The sequence below is a fragment of the Cyphomyrmex costatus genome, unplaced genomic scaffold (genome assembly GCF_001594065.2).
Source record: "Cyphomyrmex costatus isolate MS0001 unplaced genomic scaffold, Ccosl1.0 scaffold105, whole genome shotgun sequence".
In the NCBI taxonomy this organism is placed as follows: domain Eukaryota; kingdom Metazoa; phylum Arthropoda; class Insecta; order Hymenoptera; family Formicidae; genus Cyphomyrmex; species Cyphomyrmex costatus.
Window position 1 is genome coordinate 10,114 of NW_017275008.1, and position 15,120 is coordinate 25,233.

General features: G+C 35.6%; 1 protein-coding gene across 1 annotated transcript in view; it reads left to right on the plus strand.

The window, feature by feature from the left end:
* The first annotated feature begins 339 nt into the window (after nucleotides 1-339).
* The window catches only part of LOC108774175 (splicing factor 3A subunit 1), a 49,633-nt gene continuing 34,852 nt past the window's right edge, over nucleotides 340-15,120 (plus strand). The window contains exons 1-2 of the mRNA XM_018540219.1: nucleotides 340-437; nucleotides 2,186-2,261. Of these exons, the coding sequence (XP_018395721.1) occupies nucleotides 415-437; nucleotides 2,186-2,261 (99 nt within the window). The 5' untranslated portion in view covers nucleotides 340-414. The remainder of the gene's footprint in view (nucleotides 438-2,185; nucleotides 2,262-15,120) is intronic.

Genomic DNA, 15,120 nt, shown 5'->3' on the forward strand with positions numbered 1-15,120 from the left:
TACTATTCTTTTAAAATTTAACATTTTCAGACAACATTCGAACTCGGCGATGTAAAAATCTAAAAGCTAATTTCACGATAACCAGACTATTTTAAATTTGAATTTTAATATTCTGAGATTAGAATCGAATTTGGCGATCTCTAAAAATGTTTAGAAAACAAGTTTTTCTTCAGGAACATCACATTTCAAAAAAAAAAGATTAAAAACTTCGACACCGATTTTGCATAATTCGCGTTAAACCGCGTCAAGTCGGTACCGCATGTCGAGAGATCGATCGATCTTTCTATGCGTCGTCGATTCTATGCGAGTGCGTCTGCTGTTCTAGCACTGCGTGCGTGTGCTGTGTGACGGCGATATTGCGTTTCAGTGTTATGTTGTTCCTTTTGCGAGGAAATTTTTGAGCCAGCAGTAAATATGACGAATTCAGTGCCGGACAGGTAAGCGGCTTTATTTGTTGTATAGGGAAATCTGCCGAGTTTCTCGAAATAGTTGAAAGTCGCTTGCGTAACGCTATCGCAAGTAGGATCGAGTTATAGTGAGGTTATGTTATGTCGACCTTTTGGCCTGTTCAGATTGGTTCAGATTGTTTCAAATACGTCCCGTAGCCTCGTTGCTAAAATGCGATCATTTGCGATCACTGATCCGCGAAGCGTAGTGCCATTTTTATGTAACATATCGAAATAGAATCGACAGCGAGATTCTACCAGTTCCGGGAAAACGATTCGACGCTATTTTCAGAGATAGCTAACTTATCAACGGAGAACGTGTGTCTGGCTCGCTGTTTCCCGCCTTTTTTTCCAAGATGGAGTTATCCATCCACAGCATTTAATAATAAATGCGAATTACTCAAGTGAGTTAGTTTGATTCGTGTTTAATTAATCGGTTATTAATTTTCGATCAGGAAGTTAATCATGTGACTTTTTTTTAGGGCAGAAACATGAAAATTACAGATTTCTTTTTATATTGTGTGTACATATACATATATACATACATTCATAAAAATTTTTACTTTTTACGTTTCCGCTCTGGAGAAAAAGTTACATGATCGATAGTATCGGTACTCTACTCCCAGGTCTTGTTTTGTTCTAAATGGTGTTCGCATTCTACAATAGAACAGTAAGTCTTAAGTTATAGGAAATTAGTCGATCATAAATTATTATTTTGCTTACATTTGTGTGTGTTTGGTATAATAAATTTCTTACAGCAAGTATTTATCTCATTACTCCATGTAGACTGCTTTACGTTACAATTATCGCGCCGGATGTTTAGTTTTTTTTAGTCACACAAAGAATCTCGTAAAGTAGTTGACATCGATTAAATGAGACAGAGAATAATGCGTTCCTGTAAGGCCGGAATCGAACTACGTTGAAAATTGAGATTGAAAATTGAAATTTGACCACAATGAGGATAAAGAAATTTTAACTCCTATTATTTTGATTAGTCAAAATTCAATCTCAATCTTCAATGCGTAGTCTGATTCCTAAGATATAGGCTGCAGTCCACTTGTTTCTTTCAAATGCTCTGAAAAAAACACTACTGTTGTCGAATCAAAATTTTGTTGTAACAATAAATATACATTTGAAATGTACTAAATAACAATTTTAGTTAAAATTACTAAACAAAGGTGTAATTTTGTAATTAATTGAAAATGTTTAGTTGGTATAAACAAATATTTTTGTTACTTACAAAGTATGTATAGAAAAATGTATTTCGCAGAAACACACAACTAAATATTTGGTTATTGTATAAATAATAATATAAAATGTATATTAAAAAATGTCTAACAATTTTGCTAAGATTATTAAATTTTTTGTTCCAATATATAAAAGATATGTTCAGGAATATTAGTATTGGAAAATATCAATGAGCGAATATAAAATGTGTGGATTTGTACCTAATCCGTTCATTTTGGCGTTCTAATTCAACCTACTTTCCTATTGCCAAATCACCGCAAACGTAACGCTGTTTATTTTTACTATTATTAGTAGCAGTGTTCAGCAGAGAAAGCAGCTTTGTAACATATAAAATTCTTTAATATAATTGGTTTATACATATATTTAGATTCAGTGAAAAACCAATGGTAGAATCAATCATGTTAAAGAACTTTACAATTGCAAAGCTATTTTATATATCTGCTGAACGCAGTCAATCTTATAATTATAATTGTTGTTTCTGCGTATTTCAGATGGTTAGACTACAATCCTTTCGGTGATGTAATCAAGGGCACCAAAATCTTAGCATTCAAAGTTCCGTTGAAGGATGTGAGTATTTGCGCAATTCATTAAATCGTACTTTTTAACTCCGTAGTCCAACTTTCACAACGTGCAGAATTATTTCAAACACAATTTAAAAAAGAAATATAATTTTTAGTAATAAATATATAGTACAGAAAAATAATATTGTAATATATATGCATATAATATAAATAAATCTAAAATAAAAATATAATATGAAGTAACAAAAAATAAATAAGGGAGAAAAGCAAGATATTTCGTTTTAATTTAAATAAGAATTATAATTATGTAGAAATATATTATCATTACGTAAAAATTAATTAAAACGAATAAACAAGAAAAATGCAGCAAGCATAATAAATATAATACATTTCTTATATTTGAATTTATATTTCTTATATTGTGAAATAATAAATGGCGTAGAAATCGATTAGAATAGATGAGTAAGGAAAATATAACAAGCGCACCAGAAATATGATGCATTTTTTATATTCTGAGAGCATTGATCCTCACGTTAAATATAAAGATTTATAATTTGATAAATCGTTATGCCCATGCGATCTACTTCAAAGAAATGTTTATATTGATGTTTAAGGCCTGATTGCACCAACGTGATTTCGATTTTAAGCGAAACTTAAACTGCCTCTGTCTCTGTCTCCCTTTCGGCTTTAAAACGAGCTCGCTTATAATCAAAAAGTGTTGGTGCAACCGGGCCTAAAAGTAACGAAAAACTTTGGCGCTTCTACACATACACGTACGCGCGCGCGCATAAAGAGGATTTACTCTGAGAAAATTTACTTAAAATAAAAAAGTTTTTAGAAATCTCTCTCGCATCGTTCTTGTGAAACGTTGGTTCACTCGGAAACAGGACTCCCTCCGCCGTTCTCTCAGCCCCTCTCTCGTTTCTCGACTGTCTTCTTCTCGCACTAAATCAAAGATTCTCTTCGCGGGAGTCGTGGCGGCCGCATGGCAGATAAGATCGCGTCGGATTCTCGAAATGGACGACGCGGCAGGTACACGCGTCGTCGCTACGCCACGTGCGCGCCCGTGTATGGGTGCGTGCACGCAAGCATGCACGCCCGCAGGCACGCACGTATGCATGCACGGCTCGTGGGATCGTGGCACGGGTCTCCGTTAAATCGATGCGAACGTCGGAGGAACCGGAGGAAACGAGAGAGAGTGGAGGCGGGAGAGCCGCACGTCCGCTCCGGGGGGGGTGTAGTAGGAGGGTGGATCGTGAGATCTCGATCGGCCGCGGTCAAATTGTCGTATTGTTGCGCACGATGACCCACTCCGTAGAAATAAACAAGCTTGATGTATGCGCGCTCCTGCAGCCGGTGCACGCGGCGGTATTTGCCGGCTGGTGCACGCCGCCGCCGCCGTCCATTCTCCTTCGAGTTAAAATCCTCCTCCGACTATAAGATAAAATGCTCCAATGCCGGCCGCTGTGCGCTGTAACGCAAGCTGGTTGACGTATGGCCGTTCACGCTGCGATCCATCATTTCTCAATGAAATCCTTGGATTTATCCGGAAATACAATTTTTGTAAAAGGGACAGAGGTTATTCAAAGTTTAATGATATAGAATTCTCGATTCATCCGTCATAAGTGACAATGTTATAATATTGATCGGATTTGACCGGTTCTGTTTACTGCTTTTGTAACATTTATCCTTAAATATTACTTACTTTTTATCTATTGGAGAAATTATAATGTATTTAATGGAATTTCTAGGCTAACATTAAATATATAAAGCAATTAAATAAGAATACGAGAATCAATAAGATGGAATTATTGAGTTTAGGACGCTCGCACGGATTGCCAGAGATCCCGGCCGAGGTAATATTTTTCGCAATGAAAAATTAATTATTTACAGGTTATTTAATAGGTTATTTTAATAGGTTATTTTAATAGGTTATTTAACATTTAAGATCGATATAAGATGCGTAAATAGCATCAATAATCGTTAAATTGTAAGTTAATTTAACTCGTGATATTGCTGCGATAATTTATTAGTATTACGTGTTTCAAGTCTGAAAAAATTTCGACGCGTAATCGAAGAATTACATACGTAGATAGTATATAAATTTACACACAATTATTTAGAAACACCCGTGATCCAGCTTAGACCGCTGTAAGCATTGTCTCATTCGGTTTTAAATTATTGAATTGACTATTGTCAGGTCATGACTTTGACGTAATCTATAATGTACATAGTTATTGCGTGATCTATTCTATAATATGTAAAGAATAATTTTGCTGATGTGTCTAAAAATTTAGACGCTAAATCTGAAAATAATTTTATTGGACTATCTTAAAGTAATGAATTTTTAATAAGACGCTCAAGTTGCTAGACATTTTTGGCAGCATTGCTCATCATGCTTGAGTATAATTATTTTGATAGTCAAACAAAATTTCATATCTGTATCTACTTAAATTTGTCGATATTTCAGTATTTTTTCTATATAATTAAACTAGCTGTAATAATCATGTCTCTCTCTTTCAATTCATGTTATTTTATTTATAAACGTATGTTCACACCATAAAAAATATTGACAATTATTAGTATATAGCAAAATATTGTTCCTTCTACATATATAAAAATATTATAAATTATGAGTGAGTAAATTTCAGGGAGGGGAGATATTATTAATTAATCTGTATACACTCGAAAAAATCTTACTTAAACAAGAAAATATTGTCGGCGCTTAATAACCGCGTTGCAGTATTCTTAATCCAAAATAATAAGTCGAGATTACACTGTCGTCGCTTTCTGGTTATCGGCTTAAGGGCCACGCATACGCCACATATGTTGCATATGCTGATTATGGACGGTGCGGCGCGTAGTCTCCTAATTGACGGCACAACGGTGCCCAGGTTTCACAGGACATAAAACACTTTTATATACCTTCGGCTCTGCGTCGAGATCTCATTAAAACACGTAACGATAGTCCGCCTAATTGACCGCGCCGTGCTGGGCTATGATGGCGTACTCCTGATCGGCGCGTATACCTATATAATTCGTTGATTCTCTTTGCTTATAACATAATCTCTCGCGCCGTCATGGTTCTCGTTATCTCGCCAATGATACGATTAGACAGGCCATATTTTCTGACAATTATACTATACTAACGATAGTTTATATGTTAATCAATGTAGATCAATTATCGTTTAACATATTGCATCTACGGCGAGATGGTGGATGACGATGAAAGTTTCTAATAGCGTCTTTTGAAAGATTGTGGTTTGTTTTTTTATTTTATTTTCTCGCCGGTGACGCTACTTATCGCAACATTTATTGCATAATAGTATAATGTATGTATAATACATGGAAAGTTTTGCTGAAGTATTTAAAAATTTAGCTTTGATATAGATTTGTAGCTGATTTTGTTGGATCATTAAAAGAATTATACGTTACTATGATGAATAATGCTGTGAAAAGTTTTGATTGATCATTCTAATAATCAGCTCGACCGTCCTATATATTTATTTTATGATTCAACCAAATTACTTTTAGCTCTGTGTGTGCATCTAGTTAAATTTTACATGCTTATGAAACCATTCTTTTTGTATATATACAATATATATTGTATACTATATCGCTCTGTACATTTGTTGCAATAATGGTGCAACTTAGAAAACAAAGTTTTCCAGGAAATGGATTTGAATGTGTTTGAATCATTAAAATTGTGAAATATCAATCTTAAAACGAGTGTTTGATAAAGAACTGATTGTAGAAGACTAATGTCTGTTTTGTACCAATGTAATTTAATTTTAATCTCGGTTTACTAACTCTTTTTTTTATATTAGATAATTATTAGATAAAGAGTAAGTTAAACTGGCAATGAGATTAAAGTTAATCTATGTATACACTGATAGAAATGGGCATAAAAGTATGTTTTTTCATGTTTCTTTTTTTTCTACAATTAACTAAAAATGACCATTTTGGAGTTATATCATTGTTGTAGTACATGAGCAAAGCAATACGCATATAATCAATAAAAATAACACTTTTATCAAATCTTTAAAGGTAAAATTAATCACGTACACGAATTTCATTAATGTTAGTCCGCTGACGTTAACTTTAATAACTAGCCTAAAACCTCGAAGGCTTGGCGCCATCCTTTATCCAGCCGTAACATCCGCTGGATGTATCTTAGGCCGGTCGTGTCAAAAAACCCCACGGGATCTGAGCGGCAAAATTAGCGATCCTAATTCGCCACACGGTCGGAGGTGAGCAGCAACGCTCTGATCCCCGTTTGTCCCGAGCTATTTAATTTCCGCCTAACTCGCGGCTCCGGAACCGGTTTTTCCCGTTCACCGACCGTTCCCGCGCGCGCAGGACAGTTGCAAATAAGTTTCGGCTCGCCGAGATCGCCTGCTATGCATATACGTTGCGCATGCATACGCAAAATAGGAGGGTGCCAGGGCTAATTGATTCTGGCGTCGCGGGCATTACATAAAATAAGTCGAAGCCGGGGCCCCGAATTGGACTTGGGGTTGATTAGGCCCGCTGCGGCGCGGCGGCGTCGGCCACGGGGGGCCACTCGTTAATAGGGCCCTCAAAGGGTCAGTGCTAGCACCCATTTTCTTGGGCTGCCTCGGCTCGCGTACGATGAACGCTTCTTCATCATCTATAAGAACTTGTAACAAATATCGGCTCACACGAAATGTGATACTCTCGCCGACACTTCACCGTAGACTTTCTGTCTTTCTCTCGTAGTCTGATTGGGGAACGCCGTTGATTTGATGGATTTAAGATGGCGTTAGTCATATGCTGTCGATGCACCCTCATGCAGAATTGCCTCTTCTATGATGAATTATGGTAATGAGAAGAGAAATGCTTTTGTAAATAGATTCTACTTTTTTAAATTTTGTAACTTGATTATACAAATATTGCTCTTGCATTTCTTCCTAATACTTATATGGAGTGATAAAAAGTAGTTTGGCAAGTTTTGTTTATTAAATTATTAGTAACATATTTTTAAAAATGTTGATTATATCTTACTAAAAATATCAAAAATAATAATTAACGTTACAGAAATAACCATCTTCAGCTTTGATCTAAAATTTTAAGGAGCTTTGGAAATATATCAACGATAATCGCGCATTTTTCCACACATAAATTTTTTCAAGCAACCGATAGAGTATGATTTATAATTTCACCAATCTATTAAAAATCTTTTGGTGCAGTGTTTTAGTACTTAATAAAATATGTGTGTGCAACTAACTTCCCATTGTTTGTTTTTTTTAATGTATGTTATTATCTTATAGATATAGAGTTCTAGAGTAGCGCAAAGGTCGTATTTTTAATAACCATATCATTAAAGAATTACTAAGCGTACTTATTTATTGGCTAATTTTCGTAACTTATTATTTACTTATTGGACGATAGGGGTATGTTAAGTTAGCACCCCAACTATAGTACTCAGGAGTTCTGATTAGAGTTCCCACTTCCTTTTGACGAGACGAAGAGTTCCCTATAGTTAATAACAAGAGTTCCGCTCAATAAACATTTTTTTTACATTTTTTAAAAATGGGGTGCTAACTTTTTATCGAATTACGAGGTGGAATAGTTCTGAGCGGCTTAATAGCTTCAATTTGCGATTGCCTAGAGTTCCTGATATGTAAAAAAAATTTTCGAATATTAAAAAAAAATAAAAATTTTTGAAAAATTAATTTTTAGATACAACAGTTCTGATGATAATTCCTGCTTCTTTTGACGATACGAAGAGTTCTCTATGATTTTTAATGACATATGCGCTTAATAATCATTTTTTAATAATTTTTTAAGAATGGGGTGCTAACTTTTTAACGAAATTCAAGGTCGCATAGTTCTGATCAGCTTAACAGAAGTATTTTGTGAATACCTAGAGTTCTTGATACATAAAAAACATTTTTGAAGAATAATAAAGTTTTAAAAGAATAATAGAAATTTTTGAAAATATATTTTTGAGAGTACCGAGTAGTTCTGAGTAGCGTTTCGTATAGTTCTCGACGAGTTCTATCGAAAACTGTAAGGTGAAAAAGCGATTAGACCAACGGTTTGCAAGATACAGCGACATTTGTCAGAAGATCAACAATTTTTAAAGTGAGTATATCTCGGAAACCGCTGGTCCAATCGCTTTGAGCCCTAATACTTTTCGACAGAACTCGCCGAGAACTGTCCAGAACTCCGATCAGAACTACTCGGTACTCCCAAAAAATTTTGACTTCAAAAAAAATATATTTTCAAAAATTTCTATTATTCTTTTAAAACTTTATTATTCTTCAAAAATGTTTTTTATGTATCAAGAACTCTAGGTATTCACAAAATACTTCTGTTAAGCTGATCAGAACTATGCGATCTTGAATTTCGTTAAAAAGTTAGCACCCCATTCTTAAAAAATTATTAAAAAATGATTATTAAGCGCATATGTCATTAAAAATCATAGAGAACTCTTCGTATCGTCAAAAGAAGCAGGAATTATCATCAGAATATTGTATCTAAAAATTAATTTTTCAAAAATTTTAATTTTTTTTTAATATTCGAAAATTTTTTTTACATATCAGGAACTCTAGGCAATCGCAAATTGAAGCTATTAAGCCGCTCAGAACTATTCCACCTCGAAATTCGATAAAAAGTTAGCACCCCATTTTTAATAAATGTAAAAAAAATGTTTATTGAGCGGAACTCTTGTTATTAACTATAGGGAACTCTTCGTCTTGTCAAAAGGAAGTGGGAACTCTAATCAGAACTCCTGAGTACTATAGTTGGGGTGCTAATTTAACATACCCGCCAGCTTACTATCAAGAATTTGGATAACGATTTGTTGAATACAAAAATTTTGTTATACAAATTCTTTTGTCATCTTGTACACGATATATGATATAAGTAAATTTGTTTAGGAGAACCAAACATGATTGGCTCTTGAGTATTTTTATTTTTAATAAAATTTTATTATTCTACTTAATGTTGAGTGACATCTGATTTCGTAATGATGTATTAATGTGTATTTATTTTTATTAGATAATAAGAATATCAAATATAATAAATAGATAGCTTTCAAGTTTTCTCTTACTGTTTTTTTTGAAAGATATCAGGGACTGCACATCTCAACTAGCTATATTTTCTTCTTTTTTTCTAGACTGTCGCAGCAATGTGGACGATTTCTGCACGTAGAATATTAATTTATGTCAAGGAGCTAGGGTAGGTCTCGCTCGAGAGTAGATAGCGTCTCTTCGTGGGTGATATCTATATTTTAACCCTCGAAAATCCTGAACATTCAGATTGTTATCTCATGAACTTCTCAGTTACACACGGGCTACTCGTCCTCGTCGTCGTATAAATAAGCAGCCGTGTTCTCGAGAATAAAATGAATGGAGGGATTGATCATTTTGTTTTAAATTTGTCCAAAATTCTCTAGAGGAATATATTCTTTTAACGTGCACTGCATAACGAGTTTTGATTCATACGATGTAATTCATTCTTTTAATCTGCAATTTAAATCAATAAAGCTCGAATGCACTATGATGTCGAAATTATTTACGGAATTTTTATAGAAGATGCAACTCTGTTGATATTTATTTTGACATGAAATACATTTTCGATATTACTTAAGATAATTCTGGCGAGAGGGACAACATTCTTTAGAAATATATACGTACGTCTCTATTTTTTGTAGATTCTATTTTTTTTTATTTTTTATGTTTAATGAGACTTTTCCTCGACGCTTGTTCATTAGAATTTCACAGTGTAGTTTTGATCATACTCAAGTATCCCGTCGACTCTGATTAATTCCGTTATGATAACCTAAGAATGTAGGATACCTTTTTTCAGACGACCCTTTCATTTCTCATAGCTTTTACCTGCATCGAGAAAAGTGCTGGCTGCGCGCGCGTGATGACGAAAGCAGCATCGGTTGGAGTCACATCTGTGCTTCTTAAAATGTAACGCTTCACATTACATCTCAAGGATATCGTTCGATTTGTTGCCCGATATGCGGCAATCATTATTCACGACTGCCATACACGACGTTTTTGCTAGCATATACCATGTAGGATTAGCCGCAAGCATTTTTTTACATATGATTTATGAGCGAGATCTTTGCGAACTTCATCACTCGTGCGACGTATTCATGTCACGGACTGGGATCCCGCGTCCTTCTGACTGACTCTCTCGTCTCCTTTTTTTATGACAAAATATTAAGTAACTGCCCTCAACGATAGTAATCGGTTTAGTCACTGTCGGAGATAATGACGGCGCATTGTGCCTTGTCTCAGACGCTAATCTCGAAGATAAACAGCTGATTTTGTGCAATCTGGTATTCTTATGGTTTCACGCTAATTCTGCTGCGAATTAATGAAATTTTTGTCAAGATTTTACTGCAGATTGATATAAGAGACTTGTACAATATTTATCGATATTATGAAATTTTTTATCTAATATCGAATATATATGATAGTTCCATTAATTTAGAACTATAAGTAATAATTATATTATATTAGATCCTATCGAATACTAATCGCAGATATGTGAAAACTGAACCTTTTGGTGCCACACACACAGGAACACTTGGTCATATACCCAACTCAATTTGATTGCTTACAATTTTTATAAGAATAAATATATTAACGATAATAATTCAGGGGGCTGTTTAAGAGTCAGCAGTAAGACAAGCGCAAACATTAAATTCTAAAATATACTTTACTATAGTTTAGAAGTTACATATATATTATAAATTTTTTTTTAATTGAAATGCCAGACATTATCAACATTGCCAAACGAATATATGTATCTTTTATTAATAAAGAAGTTGTAAGCAGTAGAAGTAGCATTGTGTGGAAAAGCATTAGAAAAAAAAATCAAGTATATCATGTCCAAAATAACCTAAAAGAGTTAAGTTTACGTAATATAAAATGACTTTGAATTTTAATAAATTTATAACTTAATTTTACCAATTCTTTTCATAGGTTGTTATACAAGATTATTCAATTAAACAATATTTACGTTGATTGATTCGTCGAAGAGGTGTTGGTTTAAGATTACGTCATTTAATGATCCTCTTCACAAACCTGTGTCGGAAGATTACGGTAATTAATTCGGGACACGTTCTCGCGTCACTATTACATTTCCCATTGACATTCGGCCGTGCATGATCGTTAGATAAGCGAATTTATTGGCTCACCGTGAGGCGAACGTGCGCGTGAGGCGAACGTGCGTTCTATGTTATTAGCAATGGTAAGTGTTTGTTTAACACTCGCCGAAGAGAGGTGGATCTGCGGGCGCCTCCTCATCTTCTTCCCATAGCATTTCACGAAAGGGATGAGCTACGCGGCGGGAGGAAGAAGAAAGGCATTTGGGAGAAAGAAAGATGGCGATTGTAATTTATGCCGAAGTTAGCGAGCAACTTCGATGACTTTGTAAAATATTACTGATCCCCGTTTCGAAGATCTTATCTAGATCCGACACCGCGCTCCGTTTCATCGGAACGCCTTCCTCCTTTTCTTCTCTTCTGCTTCTTCTTCATCATTCTTCTCTTCTTGCGTTTGTCCTCCTCTCCTTCGTCGTCGCCCTCCTTGTTCCTGCTCTTCCTCTAGCAGCCTGGCGCCTCTAAAAGAGGTCGTCGTGCGTCACGCCGAGACCCACTGCGCCAGAACGACTTTGCTTTCGAAGTTCTGCCGATCGACACCGAAGAAAGCATATAAACATGTCATTTGTTGATGAAACTAGTTTTTATCTACGCCCAAGCGTCGCGAAAGTGTTGAACATTTACTAAATTGGACGCTGCCGGTTATTTTATTTGTTATCGACACCGTTGTCTCGCGATCTAACATTGTCACACTTGGCGGTCCGATTTTAAAATAGAAAACGATGCGATACACAGAATTTTCGCGATGACGATATACTACCGTTCATGAAAGTTCAGACACCAGCATCAATTTTATCGAATGGTCGTGTAAAAATTTGAATATCTTCAATTGTCATTTTATATATTTTAAGTATACGTGTATACATACTAACACCAACGGCAAAAGCTTCATAAATTATTTCCAATGCTATCAGGGTTTCCACGGGTCTGGGAAATCAAGAAAAGTCAGGGAATTTAAAATTGGTCAGGTAAAATATAAAAAATGGCATTTTGAGCTTTTCTTGTAATTATGTTAAAATACTTTTATTCCAAATAATTGTTATAATTTTTTATCGTACTATTTTGTAATATCCTAATTTTTACACGATCATTCGATGTTCATATGCGAGTGTCTAAAATTTTATAATAATGTACGTATCGATCTCTTTACTTTCACATTCTGTAATACTTTATCTAAATTTTATCTATAATTTATGTGAAGTAATGCAGATATTGATCTATATAAGTTAAAGAAATGGTATGTAGGTAGTTATTACGAATATAATTTGCAACAAGTTCAATTGGCTGTTGTTACAGTTGGTGCGGGTGAGAGTTCTTACAGGTGTATGCGCGTTGAAGAGAATGTTCGCGAGGAAACTCGATGTGCAGGACACTTTTGTCACGCCGTCCGATCTATCGCGTCTCATCAGATATGATATAGCTACATCACGGTCTATCTCCACTAGATAAGATGGCGAATGTCCATCTCGGGGGGAGTCTTTTCTTTCCAGGAAGCCCGTGGAGTAAAGATCTCGCAGTAGCCAGCATTATCTTCTTACCCGATCGTGTTTCGCCGTTCTTCTCATTTTGCGAGGTTTCGTTACGCGTAGGTACTGTCCACTTATATATGTACGTGCACAGCAAAGCGGTGGCGCGCGTAGTCATAAAGAATCTGGAAGATATACTCAACTGATTAGGACATCTGTGTCTATAATGCAATTTAACGGCTCGTAGAGTTTTTGATTCGACTTAACATATTTGCGCCAACGTTGTAAGTTCTATCCTTCATGTAAATAATGTTTATAAATTCATATTATAATATTTTCTTATTTATTAAAAATATGGATTTTTAAAAATAATTCCTTATTTATTAAAAATTCCTTATTTATTAAAAATATGGATTTTTAAAAATAATTCCTTAAAATCTTAATTTGATGAATATAAAAAAGAAAATTATTAGTTACGATTTATCTTTTGTTTTCAATTTTACTTCTATATATAATTTATAATATATTATATTTTTCTTATTTTTAATATTATATATTATTAGGGTGGAGTTGGCGAAGTCGTATCGACGGTTAAATCGTACCTCTATTGTATTTTCTAAACGAAACAAAACTTATTTTTTTTAAGATAATGACATTGATGTGATGCTGGTAACATGGGTTAAGAACTATTATTTTTTCGTAGGTATACACTTAATATATATAACTATGGTTGCAATATCCATATAGCAGTTATCCTCGCTAAGTATAAAGCATATAGATAACAATATGGGTTACTTCCATAGTACTATAGTTCCTATAACCAACATATATTGAGATAGGCAAAAAATATCACAATTATTTGGTTATGGTAACCGTAACATTTTTTCCGTTTATACGATAAATATCTATATGCTATCAGTATCACTCTCTAAAATATTAGAAAACTTTAAATTTACATTGTAGGTTACTTTTTTTTTTTGAGATATTTATCCGGATATACGTACATATATCACGATACAATTTCTAGAATGCTTCATGTCATTTGAGGGGATGAACGGTATGATTATTTCCTTTTCAAATGTTAAATGACATTTTGTATTATGATAACATAGAGCGTAAACGAGCTTGAAGGCTATCAGTTTTTTTTTTTTTTTCTTTTTAGAAAGTAAAGTACAGTAGTACTATTTCTTCAGTATATGCACCGGCCGACCCTCTTGATATGAGTACGGGGGAAATAATGGACCGCAAATGTTCCGCGGGAAGTTCTCACAGAGTGATGGGAATCGTTGAGGAGGCAATAGCATTACTTTTCCTTTATTTCTCAACTAGTGCCTCCCTTCTCGTGCCCATCCCGATCTTGCCCTCTAACATTCTTTCTTCGCTCGATTTCTCCCATTCCATATACCCAACATCATTATACGTGACGAAGTGCAGTATCTGCTTGGATTGTATCATACAAGCCACAGAGGAAAAGAGAAGGAAAACAAAACAGAGAGAAGAAGGAGGAAGGGGGCAAGATGAAAAAAGAGAGATCGAGGGGATGAAAGGAACGAACGATTGTGGATTTGCCGGTGGTTTGGATGCCACGGCTTGCTTCGACCCGAGAGACACGGCGCTGGCTTTATGCTTCTGGTACATAAATTTCCTGTGAATTGCGCGCGTATGAGCCGGCGCCCACTGTTCTGTATCCTCCCCCCCGCTATCGTCACCCTTCCCCTCATCGTCGAGATTTTCCCGGTCTTCTGTCGCTGGCTCTCTTTCTCTCTTCCGCGTTTCCCCCATTTCCGTCTTTTTCGGACCCTCTCTATCCTGGTGGTCGGAGGTCCGATCCTCCCCTCTGAGATCGCCCCGTCTGTTTACGAAAGCGTCACCGGACGCGAGGATGACACGTGAAGAAATTTCCGAATTTATTGGCCCCGCGGCCGCCTCCCACCGGTTCTGTTGCACCGTCGATTAGTTCCAACGTTCTCGAGAAAAAGGCACAGCACGACGGCAGGCGGTGCTAGTGTCATATAAATCTTTGCGTAACCGGTGCGTTGAATTCATCGGGGAAGACCGCGCGATTGGTTACGCGCGTTATAGAGCAATATCGTAGGAATTATTTGTTTAGCTGGTGAATTCGCGGTAAAATCCACCGTCGCGATCTGTTTCCGTTGCGCACGAACGAATTTCATGGAGACGCGCGATTTAGCGAAAAGCGATGAAGCATGGTGGTTGATGGAGAAAAAGAGGGAGATACAAAGTCAGTCAACTGCGAATGAATGTGCTTTGGAGGGGGGGGGGGGGGGGGG